At 33.5% G+C, this 17,204-nt stretch overlaps 1 protein-coding gene and 2 non-coding genes across 3 annotated transcripts; all 3 read left to right on the top strand.

The window, feature by feature from the left end:
- The first annotated feature begins 3,934 nt into the window (after positions 1–3,934).
- Positions 3,935–4,008, top strand: TRNAI-AAU. The gene has a single exon. It is a non-coding gene; the product is annotated as a tRNA-Ile (tRNA).
- A 66-nt stretch (positions 4,009–4,074) lies between these two features.
- On the top strand, positions 4,075–4,148 carry TRNAI-AAU. The gene has a single exon. It is a non-coding gene; the product is annotated as a tRNA-Ile (tRNA).
- A 91-nt stretch (positions 4,149–4,239) lies between these two features.
- On the top strand, positions 4,240–7,175 carry LOC112517877. Its single transcript, XM_025125246.1, has 6 exons — positions 4,240–4,304; positions 4,415–4,622; positions 5,385–5,528; positions 6,082–6,135; positions 6,616–6,760; positions 6,898–7,175. The coding sequence occupies exons 1-6, from the start codon at positions 4,240–4,242 to the stop codon at positions 7,173–7,175; spliced, it is 894 nt and encodes a 297-aa protein (XP_024981014.1).
- Positions 7,176–17,204: the final 10,029 nt, after the last annotated feature.

Raw genomic sequence — 17,204 nt, 5'->3', positions numbered from 1 at the left:
TTTAAGAGTTTTAAGAGTTTAAGAGTTTTAGTCAAATGCTTTATAATATAGTATAGATTATATAGTATCAGTCCATAAAATTTAGTAGATAAAATATGGTTACATAAAATTTACTTTTAGTCCTTGACTTTTGTTAATTTTAACAATTTTCGTCCCTCAATTTTATTTTAATAGATTTGTCTGTCACGTTATATTTAATGAAAGGTATTTTATTATTTTACATGTTTTCTTAAATTTCTTACTTTCAGAAAAATCGTCGGACATGTTAGATAATTATCATTAATATATATACAGACACATACACCACAGACACACAATACATATACACAGACAAACTTCATCACATTCAGATACCCCTCACCCCCGACGCCATCTCCGGTGATAACCCTGGACGATCTTTGTCATCTCCGGTGATACGCCTCATTGGATCACCTCTCTACGCCAATCGTTGGGACCAAATCGTCGAGACCAAATGTTGAGACCAAAATGAACCATCTTCGGGGACGAAACCACAGGGACCAAATCACCACCGCACCGGCCACCAAACCCATCACCACCATAACCCACAAAAATCTAAAACTCCGGCCACCAAACCCAGAATAATATTATGTCTGGTGTTTGATACGATTAGGATCGGACAGAAAGAACTAAACAAGTTATCCCAAAAATTATTTGATGATTTTAAATATTATATAATAATTATAATTAACACAAATAAAGTAAATAATTATATAATTTAATTTATAAATATTTGTACACAATTTTCATACAAATGAATATATATATATATATATATATACATATATATATATAATGATACCAAATTTGATATAGTTGATGGCAGTGATGGTGATGGAGGTGGTTTTGGTTATGGTGGAGGTGTCGATGGCCGACGGTGGTTATGGAGGTAGAGACAGTGGTCGACGGTGGTTGTGGAAGTCATGGAGGAGGTTGTTGTGCCATAGGAGGATGTGGAGGTGGCCAACGGTGGTAGTGTTGGTGGTAATGGGTGGTGGCTGACAGTAGTGAAGGAGGTTGTTGTGATAGAGGAGGAGTTGGAGGTGGCGAATGGTGGTAAAGGTGGTGGCAATGGACGGTGGTGGTCAAGTGGTCGACTATGGTAGAGGTGGCGATAGACTTGGTGGATGGTGGTTATGGAGGCAGTGGAAAATGTTGTTGTAGTTGAAGAGGAAGTGGAGGTGGCGGTGGCCAAAACTGTCTCATTCTTGTCTCATCTTGTTCCACCTATTTTGGTAGAACAAGAAAAAACATATTTTGTCTCATGTTGTCTCACATTGTCCCAATTTTTGTCCTTGTCCCATGTCGCGCCAAACGTGGGATAGTGAGTTCTTGTTTTGTCTCATGCTGCAACAAACGTGAGACATTGAGTTTTGTCCCGTCATGTCTCGTCCCATGTACCAAACGCAGCCTAAAGTTTGATAGTTTTTGTAAAACAATAAAATTAAGAAAACAGGTAAAATGACAAAAAAAAAATATCATTTATTTAATTGGACTTAACGGAGAGAAGAGAAGATAATTTAGGTTTAGTCCTATTGCCTGGAAGTAGAAGGGAGTTCACTCACACTCGGGGCGAGGCTGCTTCATTCTCCTAAGCCTCAGAATAAATCGGGATATGTATATATATATATATATAATTAGAAGAAAATAATAACATTAAAATTTAAAATACTTTTATCCATTTTACCTCAATAATCTAAATAAAACTCACGAAAAAATCTAATTTATTTGCTTAAAATCATGATTTTAGTTGTATGATGTTTGAATTTCTGTTAGTGAATGTTGTAATGTTGTTGGGGATCAAAAGAAATCATTGTGTGGGTTTGGTGGTGGTGGTGGGATTGAAGGCATGGAAGGATTCAAACTAGAATTCGATCTGTGTTGTTGTAATGATTCGATTGTATGAAGTTTTTCTTTGGTTTTTCGTTTTTTTAGGTTTTTTTGAAATGGAACTTATATATACATCATTTAATAATTTTTTACCTTTTAAACAAAACAAAATATGAACATGACATAATGTCACATGCATATTTAATATAATATAATGTCACATCATACAGTAACATAGATTCTTTGAAGGGAGTGACATATAAAAATTAATACATGGAGCGAAATGGAGCAAGTTTTTTGTTTCTTTTCATATTTGACTCCTTATACCAGTTTTATATGCGTTGATGGAGACTTTGCTTCTTGTTAGCTAAACAATCAGGAACGGACCCAGAATTTTTTTCAAACAGTGGCATCATATAATTAATATAGTATAATATACATTTAAAAATAATTACAAAAAATATGGTTTTTATTATACCGATAGGGCTGTAAATGAACCGAACGTTCAACGAACCGTTCGTGAACCGTTCGGCGGGAAGTTCGTTTATGTTCGTTTATTTAATAAATGAACGAATATGAACTATTTTCTTTTGTTCATTTAGTTAAACGAACGAACATGAACAAGAGTCTCGTTCGTTCATTTATGTTCGTGAACSCTCGTTCATTTACCGTTCGTTTATATTCGTTTGTTTATGTTCATTTATATATTAAGTTTAATATATTATCTTTTATTTATTTACTTTGAATTCAAATAATATTTATTTATGTTCGTTTAGCTCGTTCGTTTATGTTCGTTCGTTTATGTTCGTTTAGCTCGTTCGTTTATGTTCGTTCGTTTATGTTCGTTTAGCATGTTTACGAACGAATATAAACGAACACGAATACACCTTATTTCTAAACGAACGAACACAAAGATTTTTGTTCGTTTACAGTTCGTGTTCGTTCGTTTGTTCAGTTAAGTTAAACGAACGAACATGAACAAGCCTCCGTTCGGTTCGTTTACAGCCCTAAGTACTGATAAACAACTCATAAACTTGTACCTGATGCGTCTTCATCTTTTGAAAACGGTCAATATATAACCAAAAATAATTACAAAAAGTATGGTTTTGGTTATTTGGGTTTTGTTTTGTTTGGGTTTTAGTTGCACAATTTGGATTTCAGGGAAATACGGTAGCACCTACTAAAACGATACGGTAGCACCGTTAACAAACTTAAATTTTTTACCCTTCGGCCGCAAAATAATACGGTGGCACGTGCCACCCATGCCACCACATTAGGTCCGTCCATGTAAACAACCCACCTGCTTTCGCACCCCAACGTCGGTAGGGACCCAGAGAGTTACAAATGATTTTTTAATATTATATTTTTTTTATAAGATCTCCTAAAATAATTAAAGAGCTAACATAGAAATGAGATTTTTTTTTATATGAGATCTCCTAAGATAGTTAAAAGAGGCATCGAATGCTCCGATGGAAAAGGACCCCCCCCCCCCCCCCCCCTCCAAGAAAAATGTTATGCTATTATGTGGGAATGCATATGTGTTAAGTTGGCTGGGTTGAAAGCATTTGAATAACCCAACCCAATGCTAACCGTCCGGGTTGGGTTGGGTTGGGTTGGTCAAGTTGAGTTGTTGGTACATCATTTTATAATCTAGCTAAACTTTTTGTTTAAACGAAATAAAATCAAAATGATAAAATGCAAAAAAGGCTAATAAACTCAAAAAAAAAGTTGAAATTTCATGCAAATAAGAACGTAAAATGATGGTTGAAATTGTAATATAATTTTGAATATAATTAATTACGAGTTAGTCTAATGTACATATATTAATCAAGAACTTTGACAACCATATTAAATCCGTAGTATAGAAAAGGTATTGGGTTCATCGGGTTGGTTCAAATTACCCCAACCCAATAAATGCGGTTTGATATAATTTTGTATCAAATATGCGCCGGGTTACACAATGTAAAGGTTTTTTTGGGATTGGATTGGTCAGTATTTTGAGCATTCCTGCTATTTTGGGTTTAAAAAAATATGTTTTTATCCATGATTATTTTGATAATTTAGTATAAATGAATTTTAACAAGATGGCCTATTAGCTCAGTTGGTTAGAGCGTCGTGCTAATAACGCGAAGGTCGCAGGTTCGAGACCTGCATGGGCCAAATTTTTCTCTTCCATCTGAGTTTTATAACTATATAAATAGATTTAATCTGAACGCTTATCAAAATGGCCTATTAGCTCAGCTGGTTAGAGCGTCGTGCTAATAACGCGAAGGTCGCAGGTTCGAGACCTGCATGGGCCATTTTTTTTTGATCTTACCTTCTGCCGGCAATTTTGAAATATGGTTTTATATATACCTCTGGTCGTCATCAAGCGCCAAATCCACTGTTACAATGTGTAACAGTGAGAGCATCTCCCAGCAAATTTCCCTCTTTCGTTCTCTGGTACAGAACAGAAGGTTAGTTTTCTCTATTTCTCTCTATCAAACCTTAAATGTTGCTTCCCATAATTTAAATTTTGATTGTATGATCACACACTTTCGGATCGGAACTTCGTTCACTTGTTCAGATTTGATGACGGGACTCTACGCATTCTGGAGTCGGTTTTGATCATCAGAGACGTGAAATCGCTGCTAGATGTCCGGTCGAGTGTGATAGACTTCATGAGGCATGAATCTCTATGCGTTCTTCGAGAGTTTAAGGAGAAATCTGTTAATCAGCAGCTTCTGATCCTAGAGTTTTTTGTTCGCGCTTTTGCACTTTCCGGCGATGTAGAGGCATGTCCTTTTGAATATCTATGTCCATTCGTTGATTTCATACATTTTCTTCAATTCATTTGTGTGTGTTGGTAGCTAGGGTTTTAAAATGGAGGTATCAGGATATCGTATGATGTGTGCATGTTTACATGAATCAGCATGATCAATTAACCTTGGATTTTCACATTATCTGACCAATCATCAACTTGATAAAATCGGAAGTCTGGCTTATGTTAATGATCTGAATTTGTCATTGAAATTGTACAAGTCTTAATGTCTCTCATTAGAGGATCAGATTGGCCTTTAATTTGTGGTATACTAAGGTTTGATTAGATGAAGAGAGAAATTTGAGTTAGGAACATTAAGTCACAGTGGAAATGGTATCTATAAAGTAGGGAGGTTGGAGGACTTGCTCATCCTGGATAATGCATGCAGAGCTCGAATGAAGCTAAACTGAGAAGGTTGAAGCATCATTTGTTAGATCGATTTATGATACTTCAGTTGCATTACTAAAGAGCTTATACAGATCATTTATGAGAAAACTTAACTCAAATGCTTTATTAAATGGCTTTGCTTGCTTTTTTTGCATTGTTATACAGATATCAAATTCAAACCTACTACAATATCAATTTGTTTAGATTCTGTCTTGGTCATGTTGATACATTCTGCACGCATGCGTACTTGTGTTCTCTATTTTCAGTATTTATGGCGCTTTTGATTTTGTCATGTATTATTGCCGAATATATGTGTCTAGATGCTCTTTTTCATGTTCGTTATTTTCAGAGTTGCTTGGCTTTGAGATATGAGGGATTGGTTCTACGCGAACTGAAATCTGTTACAGATCACTGGCTACAGGTTTCATACAGAGAATGGTTCATGTTTGCTGAGCATGCCCTCGAGAATAAGTTTTATGCTATTGCGAGAAAGGTGATTTGTCTTGGCATGAATGTGACTTTGACGGAAAACGAGACATCATAAGAAGTAATCTTTTTCTAATAGTGGACTAAAATGGGCGTAAAAGCATGATAAGATGGGTTTAGTGTGTATTTATCTTACATATTGAATGCATGAATTATGAAGTAACTTCTTTCTTTTATTCCTGGTTTTTAAGATTTGTACAATACACATTAAATGTACCCCTGTTTCGCCAAACTTAAATCTCTGAATCTTGGTATCCGTGTATCATGTATTGGCATTGTTAAATTGATGTTCTTGCAACATAACATGACATCAAGCTCTTTTATTTAGTAATTTGACAAATAAATCAGCATAACTTAAGATGATGTAACTTCTAAAACATAATTGTATTCCAGTTCTTAAACAGAGTTGAGTTTCCATGAACAAAATACAAGGCTGGCTCTCTGGAACTTCTCCAGGAAAATTGCAAAGATGAAATCCAATTTTGTATTCGGGTGGGAAATTGCAACTCTTGTAGTATATAACTATTCTGTAAATGTTTTATTGCTTGGATTGGCTGTAGGTGGGTACCAATATCTGTGTTTGGCATGTGTTTTTGGTCGACGTTTCTATGATAGTCAGTGTCGTCAATTTGTTTCCAGATATGGAAACATGAGCTAATATGCATTTAGAATTAAAGCATGTGATGATGAGAATATACTCAAGCTCTTCTAGGATTTCTTAATTTGTTATCTAGTACTCGTCATTATGCATTTGATGGTGGTAGTTGCAACACAAGATTTACTGCTCAATTTTTTCTAATCCAGTTTGTGGATCCAAGTAGCTATTCGCTTTTCATACAACTATGCAGTGTGGATATGTTTGCGATGCCTTCACAACTCATTTCTTTACTTTGTCAGCCATCATTGATAGCTGTCAAGTCTTTGCTAACATGTTCATAAAAATCAATAGTCTGGCTAGAGTTTCAACTTTCTATCTCTATCCTAATTCCTATCCGTAACTTTACTTTCTTTGTTCCAACTTTCCAGCTTCCGTACTTACAGACAAGTCCATTGGATTTTGTCTATTCATCTTAAAGTTTTTAATTATTCTGTAGGCATGTGAGAAAGCACTTGCATGCTTTCAAACAAATAATATGGTCAAAATAAAGGACACAGATGCATTCTCTGAAGACATGGAAGCAATTAGAAAAGTGAAGAGACTGAAGGACATAGCTATGGTCAAAGCTGCGTCACAATCTGGTATGTCTTATTTACCCCTTTTCCTTGTATCAAGACCAGGCACTTCTAATGCCTAGGGCTCTCAATGAGGGTAAGTGTTATGTCAATGAAACACTTTTGGTTATATTTCTCTTCACATTTGATGACTCCTTAGTTAGGAAATCTATTACACTTACTGGTGTTTGCATGGATATCATGGTTGAACTTTTTACATGGGACAACACTTCTATTTGGTGCTAATTCCTCATTGCATAAGCTGTTTGATGAGAAATCAGTCCAGGCACAGGCAGTAGAATACTTGGAAAGGAAAATAGCCAAACATGACAAAGTTACCATGCTCGTCTTCAAAGAGAAGCAGCATTCAGCTAGCGTTCGGTTCAGGAATGGAATTAAGGAGCATAACGCACGAAAACTTAAAGAACTTCGAAGGTTATAGCAGATTATCAGCAGATCACATGGCACATAAGGTCCATGTGCTTTCCCTTTATTTCTACTGCTGTCATAGTCATTCTCTCTATAAAGTGCTTTAATATGCTTGTAATAAAACATCTAATAAATATTATGCTGGATTTCACAGGGTAATAACACATTTCATTGGTTATATCTATAGTATTCAGTATTCGTGCTTTAGCACCAATCCATCGAATTATCAGTACATGTAATAAGAAGGAAGATAGTAGCTGTTTGGTGTTTTATGAAAGAAGGATGCCTCTAAAGTGGTAAATACGTGTAAGATTTAAGGAGTATCCATAATCCTTCCCTATCATGCCATTTGATAAGATACAACTCATGGAGTCATGGATGTATTTTGTGACAACAGAGGACATCCACTGCAAAGCATTCTGTCACTATTGCTGCTTTTATCCTATCTACTTGCACAATTAGCTTCTATCTAGTTGTTGTGTGTTTTTTCAATTTATTATATTAACATATATCATTGACAAATTTCCTTGATTATGAATAATAGATCTATAATCTATAGGCAGTTTAATTGAGGTAACCCAAGAGGCCAAGATCATGCTTAGTTACAAAGAAAGTTAAAATTTACAAATATTTCTTGCTGAAATGCTTAGAAGGAACTCTAATACAATTCCGATATAAATTTGTCATCCCAAATTTCTTCCTCCCATCCCTGTCTACAATCTCGTGAAAACACATTAGTAGAGAGAGAATAAAAACACCAATTAAATAAATTCACATTATATAAAAAAATTATGTGTTTTCACATGATTGGTGGCCATGGATGAGACGGTGAAAATTGGGATAGCAGATTTTTATCCATACAATTCTCATCCAATGATTTTCAGAGATCGCTTTGGAGCAAATGTTGGTAGGAACAAACTCAATCCAAACTCTTCGCAAGTCAGATCAAATAACACCTTAAAGATAGTTGCAGATGTGCGCCTTAATTTTCTTCAGTTCCTTGTTCAGTTTGTTTCTCCTGTTTCATAAGTTCCTCAACAATTGGCATCCAAACTGAAAGCTCATCAGATCCTGCCCTACTAAATACAGGTTATATAGCTAAATGGTCTCCTGTGCCTTTTAAATCCATGACCTTTTGATTGCTTTTTAGGCATTATAGTGTATGAAAGTGTATTCTTTTTGTTAAGGAGTGCCATTCTCGAACATGTTGGAAGGTCATGCATATAAAATAAGACAGAAGGTTATTTAACCAAAGAATCCCACTAATATTCTCTGCATGACAATACCCTGTCATTAAATTTTGTTATGCTATTGTGTGCTATGTATCCTTTCCTCTTCTCATTACCATGGGTTACTGATAAACTGCCTGGGTGGGCCTGAGTATCATTGGCCCAACTCTAATGTATTAGGATTTAGGATAATGTACATGACATTCCTGAATCCTGAACAACAGAACAAGTATTCTTTTGGACCATCTCAATCCAAGAAAAATTGTAACCCTTTCATTAAAAAGGCTGGTAATTTTCTTTTGGAAGGATGTATTACACTATGTCTGGACTAATTCCGATAAATTGTGACCGTAAGAAACCATTCCTGATAAATTCAGTTGCTACAATTGTTGTGGACACCTAGAATCGAACATCGGGCAAATGTGATATTCCACCACATTCCTAGGACCTCAACCATTACGCCTCAACCTGGTTAAAAAAAAGGCTGGCATTTTTGGCTCTCAGATAATAGGTTTTCTATTTCTCAGTCAGTTATAAATGACTTCAGTTCTTGATGATTAAGTTCATGAATTTATTGTATTTTGTTTCTCTATGGGACGTTACAACTCTAACTGTATGGTCTTACTCGGGAACCAAGATTCCCAAAAGATAATCATGTTATAGCTTTTAGCTACTTGTTGCAAATTAGGGCTTTTTTCTCTACTGCCCAGTGGTGCTGACTTGGTAAGCATCAACTAGTTTACATAAAGACCCATTTGACTGATAGTGACCAAGCACCTACTCTGTGAGCACTATTAGTTTCACTTACCAAGTCAGCATAAGATGATAAAGCTATTTTATCAGTAAGCACATTTACTACACTTGGTAAACTACCCTTTTCAGTCGGCATTTCTAAACCTTTAACCCAGACCATACTCTTCCCCAATTAGGGGTTATCCAATTTGTGTTGGTAAATGGCGGCTTAGTTTCTTGCCTGTTAGCAAACTTATCTATATGTTCTGGACTGAAGATGGTTCAAACATCAACTTGAAATTGAATTAGAGAAACTTCATTTTTTATTGTTCACCGTTCTATTCTTATCATCGACAATAATCTTCTGGATGATCATATGATAAACCGACATCGAAGAATGGAAGAAAAACATCATTTTTTTGGGTCATCAACCTTAGGTAAGCTTTACATGAATAAGTAGTATGTAATTAATGAGGCCCTAGCTGAAGTCACAATAATTGTAAGTTTAAAAGAGTAAACCTGCAGCAACAAAATGGCATGGTCCCTTGCCCCTGGAATCACATGCCTATTGCCTCTGTCAACTATTATTACAGTATTATTATTACTCTCTATTATTTACTTCTCTTCAGAATTTTTTTATAGATGGCATTTTTGCAGTTTTGGAACTTTTTGAATAGAACCCTCTCTGCATTGGAAATTCCAACCTCCTTCTGTTCCGGCAATTGGAATTCAGGTCAGTCTTTTGCTGAACCCCTTTTAACAATTATTTTTGTTGCTTTTATGTAAGAGACATAAATATATAATTTCCATTTAAAAAATTTAGATATAACATGGTAAGGCGGTGAAGGGAAACATAATTGAATTTGCAGTTTATACTACACTATCAAGAGAAAACATGGTAGAAAATCGAGTATCATGCTTGTAGATGACATGTCTACCTTTCATTTACAATAATCTATTTGTTAATTATAATAAGATAAATTTTTTTTTTACTGATATAACTATTAGAGCTTCTCTACCATATTCTTTATAATTGAGATTGAGTCAACAGTTTTTTTGTTTTGGATTTTTCAACATTAACTATATTACTAAAATATTCTATAATTTTATCATCTGAGTATTCTTAAAAAAACAAAGTTATAGTAATTTAATAATAACTTAATCTTCATTGATAGGAATGAATAGAAAAATCATCTCTCTCTTCTCACATTATGGGGAGGCTGTGTACTTGATGCTTACTCGGTAAGAGTAATAAACACTTTCATTTTGCTTACCGGGTAATTTTCAGTTTATTAAAACGGCATCATATGGAACATTTTTTAATCTGGTAAATGCTTATTAGATAAGAGTCGTCATTCTCACTTACTGGACAAGACTCTTGGTCTTTCTTGTTGTTCTTACCAAGTAAGATTCTCAATCTTTGTCATATTCATTCTATAAGGTAAAGTGACTGGTAAACACTTACCGTGTAAGCGTTTAGAACGACCCCTAAATTTTAGAGAATTCATTAAACATAAAGAATCTGTTAAAGCAAAAAAGAAAATAAAATCTTCATTTTCTCTATTTATAAAATCTATTAAAAATGCTTTTTTAACATATTCCTTGAGCATTTAACTAACAGCTTGCTTACAAGGTTAAGAAAAAATACTTTATATATTGGTTATAGAAAGTTTACTTTATTCATCCATAAAAAAATGAAAAAAAAACATATTTCATTTTGGGAAATACGATTAAAAATTATATTTATTAGAGTTATATGTTAGTTTTAGGAGATGGATATAGTAGAAATTTGATGGGAAGGTGGGAAGAGGGGAGAGTATGTCTTGTTGGTCATTTTCACAAAGCCCACCCACCCCACCATAAATTGTCAAAGATTGCCTTCTTGTCTCCATTTGTGTTAACGATTATAAAAATGGGAACGCACGCACATCCCCAGAACCGAATCTTCCAAATCATCAAATTTGCATTCAATGTTTGCATTGGAGATCTCACGTTTTTATATTTCTTCAAGACGGGGAAAGATGTCTGTTTTTCTTCTTACTTTATTCAAAATCACATCCTTCGTTTTTTATAAACTAATGTTTACAAGGTTCTCATCCTGTCCCCACCTTCCCTTCTTCCTACCCTACCCTACCCTACCCTACCCTACCCTTCATCTTCTTCTACTTCTATTTCTACTTCTACTTCTTTAAATCCTAGGGGTTTGAAACTTTGAGACCCTGAAACTGACACCCAACTCTTGTGTGAACTAATAACAACACATTTCCTTCACTAAAAAGAAGAAAATCAACACATCACTTTCATTCTTTTAGTTTTGCTGTTTTTCAAAGAAATACCATGTTAGATTCTTTTTTCTTCCCACCCTTCTCACGGTTTCATTTGAAGTGTTTTGGGGTTTGAAATACCAAGATCACGATTATTTGACCAACACTTAAAAATAGGTTTAGAAGAGATTCTCATACTCAACTTTGAGACCGTTTTTTAGTAGCTTAATGAGTTTAATGGGACTAAAAACATATTTAGTTAGCTATACATAACCATTTCGTAGCAACTTTATGACATAAAAAATGGTTTCTTCATTAAACATCTAATCATGTTAAGAGCAACCCTTTTTGTTTGATATTGATGCCTTGAAAACAATCAATAATTATGGAAGAAAGTTAAGTTTTTTTTTTCAAATACGTCCCTTCAATTAAAAAAAACATGCTCCTTTAATCTATAAAAAAACTTTAACAAACAAAAACTTTATTAATTCATGCAGAACTTTATAGAAAACCAACCAAACACACCTTTATATTAAATATCTTGATGTCATTTTTCTTTTTGGTTTACCGGTTAGATTTTCATGGGAATAATTAATAATATTGAGGAAATTTTGACTAAGCAAATACAATCTTGAAAGTATAACAAACACCTAAAAGTGTTATAATTATATTATTGTTTGATGCGAAGGGTTGTAAACATTTAAAAGACATTATTTGTTTCATTGAAAGCTAAAACAATAAAAGTGTTTTTGGGGTGGGGGTGGTTAGGTGGTGTTTTTGTTTTCTCTTGTAAACAAGATAAAAACATATATCCAAACTCATCCCCTCCTACTAATTCGTCCTATTTCAATTCCTCACGAGATCACTCATATGTTCCCACAACTTTTAGATTAAACATCGGAAGCCATGGACTGGTCGAGATGATTGGATTGAGATAGTCCGTAAAAGAAGTGTGAAAGGTTTTAAGGTTTAAATTTGACATGAGTAGTTTAGAGCAAATCCTAACAACTTCTCTATAATTTTTTCTAAAATAAAGAACGAAAAGTTAAAATCTCTAAAAAAAGTTACATTCAACTTCAACAGATTCTCTATTTTTGAGATTTTAACATAAATTGTATTATTATAATATTCTCTAACCTTATTATTCCAATACACTTGTTAAAAAAACTTTATATAAAACCACAAGGGAGCTTAGCTCCAAAGGTCAAAAGTACCAGAGGTCCCAGATTCAAATCCAAGGAGGAATAAAGATCCCCTTGTGACTACGGAGGTTCAAATGCGGTGACTCCAGGCTATCTGCAAAACAGGTGACCACCTTGGGATTAGTCGGCTTGCATAGCGAGTTAGATATGCAAGTTAATAAAAAAAACTTCATATAAAATAATAATGATTCAATCTCATGGGTGAAATTGAATAAATGAGATTGAATAAAACAATCATTTCTTTCTTCCTACATCAAGTTTTAGAGAAAAGAAAAGTTCAGGAAAAAAATGATGAATAAAATCAATCTCATGATGTAAGTAATCAATTTTTTATAAGTTTGATGCTTTGATTTATTAAAAGAAATGTTTAGAGATTTAATCATTTAAAATGAAAAAAGTTCAATGGTTTGTTCAAGGAAAAAATAGTTTAGGGACTTAATTATTGACTATTTTTTTGAACTTTTCAAATTTTAGAGAATTCTTTAGACTTAGAGTTCTTTTTCCATGTTTTCTCTAATTAAAGAATATTATAGAGAATCGGTTGCAGCAATATAGAGAATAAAATCTTCATCTTCTCTATTTTAGAGAGTCTATTGGAGATGCTCTTAGTAATTTACCAATCTTGTTCCATCTCTTTAATTTTTGTCCTATATATTTTGTTAGGACACTCGAGAATCTTCTATCTCAGTTTAATTCGTACCAAATATGAAACAAAAAGTTTTTATTATATACTATTTCGCAGAGACAGCCCAAGCATCCATAGCGACCCTTCATGCACATATATTTTGAGGGGTATTTAGATTCCTTAGAAGTTTTTGGATGGTGTAGTTTGAATAGTGGAATAGGGTGGTTTTAAGGTAGATGAAAAGAAAAGTAGAATAAAAATGGTATTTTGTCGTGTTGTTTTTCCATTATCGATGGAAAAAAACATAGACAGTTACGTTGCATATATGGGTGGTAAGAGAAATTCGGTGGTATTGGTATTTAAAATATCCAAAATTTTACATTATCCAAAGCCAAAGACAACTAGGGAAAGAGAGCTGTTTTTCTTGGAATAGAAGATTAGAAGCTTGGAATCATGTGGAAGTCATTAAATGCAGTCTCTCTAGGTGTTAGTGTTGGTGTTGAGAGAATCGTTTTTAGGGTTCTACGATTTCTGAAGTAGGACTAAAATTATAACAAATGGTTCAGAAGCCTCGTGAGAATCATTAAGTACATATTATGATGTGGGGTTTTGCCTTTTAATCTATTGTACCTTGGAATCTTTCTCTTTAAATTGTTAGATTACATTAATAACCACTCTCTATATGAGCAGCTCAGTAAGGTTTAAGTTTATGCATGTGATTACGATATATGAAAACAAATAACCCAATAATCGGAAAACAATTTGTATTTGGATTTTCCATTGATTCTTTAAATTGATTAATGAATCAACATGTTAAGCTAAATTACACAATAATTAAACATTATACTTTTTGGTATTTCAAATTTTCTATATTAATGTATTTGAAATTATAAGCCCAAAATGTTACCTAATAAGGTAAGGTAAGTGAGGGTCATATACTAAACACTTATCGGGTAAACATTTACTGATATCTTGAGCATGACAAAAACTGAGAACTTTACTTAGTAAGAGACATATCAAGGACCCGAAGTCTCTCCCATTAAGTGAGAAAAAAGACTCTTAGGGGCCGTTTACCAAACGCTTACTCGGGTAAGTGAACACCAAGTCATTTTACCTTACCGGATGAATATGGTAAAGATCAAAAATCTTATCCGGTAAGAGCAACACAAGGACCAAGAGTCTTGCCCGGTAAGTGAAGGCGATGACTCTTACCACGGTAAGCGCTTGCCGGGTAAATTGTTGCATACGATACTGTTTTGGTGGACTAAAATCTTATCCGGTAAGTAAACGATAGTGTTAAATTTACAGGGTAAGTGTTTGGTAAACAGCCCCTTACCCGGTATGAGTTTAAGATGCTTACCAACAATTCGTTTTAATGGTCGAGATTAATTGGTGCATGATAAGGTAAGAAAGGGTAATGTTTTTTGTCGGTAAACACTTATTCAATAAACGTTTGATAAACAGCTTCGAAATAATGTAGTCGTTTACTCGATAAAGATATGGTAAATGTCCCACTTAAATAAATGCTATTTGTTTATCATCATAAGTTTTTGCAATAACTTTATGTTTTTTAAAATTGTATAAGACTTCAGTGTCGGATCTCGTTTTGTGGTTTGCATTAATTGTTGGTAGGTTGTGGTTTCGTTTATATTACTATTGCTGCTAAGTTAATTATATAGATATATATATATATATATATATATAGAGAGAGAGAGAGAGAGAGAGAGAGAGAGAGAGGCCATGTTCATATAGGGGTAGTGGGTTAGATTCCTTTTGGTCTAGTTACTATAGTTTCTCTGAGGATGTTTGCAAGCCAAGGTCATGTGACTCTTTAATTGCCATTTGACTCTCTCGATCATAAATAAAATGGTACCAACGTTAGTTGTCGTTTTGACCCATTAATTAACTATTTTTACTTTCAAATGCAACTACGACGTTAATAATTGGCAGACCCATGCTCTTGTTTTGGATTAAAATCAGAAATATTCAACACATGTTAACAATATATATAGAAAGATAATTATCTAAATTTAAATTAGCTCCAGAAATCAATATTTGATGCATCGTTTTCATTTATATTAAGAAAAACTAGAAGGTAAATTTCATGCAAATGTTTAAGAACTACATAATCAAAAGAGAAGTGTGGGTTTTCACTCGACTTTAGTCGTGTTTCTTGACGTGTTGTAAGATGTGATTTAGCTCTAGAATAACATGTGATTTTTTGTTTGACTTGCATTTTTTGCAAATCGACCATCTTAGTGTTTGGTTCTTCTTGTACATATGCATAGTCTAATAAGAATTACATATACGGTAATAATATTAACCGTATGACGAAATAAATGTCATTACATATTTATTAATATTTTTATTATTTGTAAAATCATTATTCATTTAAGTTGTTTATTTTTGAATTTACTTAAAACAAATCCCAAATTTTAAATGGTATATGAAGAGATTCTAAGCACACACTTCCACGAATTCTTGGATATCTTTCAATTCATGATAAAATATATGCATTATCTTGGTCCATGAAAAGTGGGTGTGGGGAAGAGTCGTAGGGTTATTTCTGGAATTTCACTCCACTCTTTCCTTAGTTTTAATCAAGCTAATGAAATCAAAAACTCTTATATTATAATATAATAAATAAATTCCAAACTTTTTCCAAGTATCCCTGTGAATGTCTTCCCAACCAACATTCACGTTGAACCCATCTTCGTGATATGTGGGTCCGGGTTTGGGCTTTCCACACCCCCATTAACACCCTTCATAATCAATTGCTCTTTGCAACACCACATATACATACATATATCTATACACACACACACACATATATATATATATATATATATTATGTATCTATTCTTGAGAAAATCGAATATGGGAAATAACAATGTATATGTATACTACAAACGTATATATATATATATATATATATATATATATTAGGTCTTTAGATCAATAAATGCAACTATGATCAACTCTCACACACACATGTAATAACAAATGCAACTCTCAATCTTGTCTTATTTCATTTTGTGTGTATATGTTTCATTGTTAATTTAAATTGATCGAGAAAATGACATGAAACCCAACGAATATTGACTTCCGCTCTCATCATCTCGTGAATCTTGAAACATGACGAATTAGACAATGTATTATCATCTTAACTTGTCGGTTCTCAGTACCTAGACTTGGATTGAATATGTATGCAAGATTTGATGTCGACATTAAGGAATTACAATAGAACGTTGACTTCATAACTTATTTACTAATGAATCTTGAAACCAGACAAATTAGACAACGTATTACCATATTTGATAGTTTTGATTCTATGTACTAGGATGCAATAATTGATGCTGGAATTAAAAGAATTACAATATATTACTAAAACATGTTAACTTCATGAATTAATTTTATGTGATTTTAACATGATGCATTAGACAGAGATATCACCATGTTATACTTTTGGACATAGATGGAAATATCACAACATTTTATCACTCGATGTTAACTTCATAATTTAGATATTTGGAAGACTATTGTATTAGACAACATACTATTGTGTTAGAACTGCTTCGGGGTGTAGCTCAGTTAGCAAGGGCGGGACGATTTTGCTCAAATACAAGACAGGTCCAGGTTTGACCCTTCCGGAGCCCTAGCCTCGGCCATTGAGTGAGTTAAGAAACACTTTTTCACATTGATGTCCTTAAAGAACCGTTTCATGTAGGATTAGTTAAGATTATCGATGATCAATTTTTTTTGGGTACACAAATTACTCTGTTAGAACCTTTTATACCCTGTACTTGGACCCAATGGAATCCAGATGGAAAAATCGATGCAAATGTCAAAAGAGGTCATTTTTAGTATATTTGGCATCAAGCAAATTCAATAACCAAAATGACAATGAGTTTTCTGTTATAATGTTTTTTCTTTTGGAAATATAAACTGAAATAAACATAGCAAATTAGTTTTCTTTTTAAATAATTTTAT

The sequence above is a fragment of the Cynara cardunculus genome (genome assembly GCF_001531365.2).
Source record: "Cynara cardunculus var. scolymus isolate 2C chromosome LG 9, CcrdV1, whole genome shotgun sequence".
Taxonomy (NCBI): Eukaryota; Viridiplantae; Streptophyta; class Magnoliopsida; order Asterales; family Asteraceae; genus Cynara; species Cynara cardunculus.
This window is presented reverse-complemented; position numbering and strand designations above follow the sequence as displayed.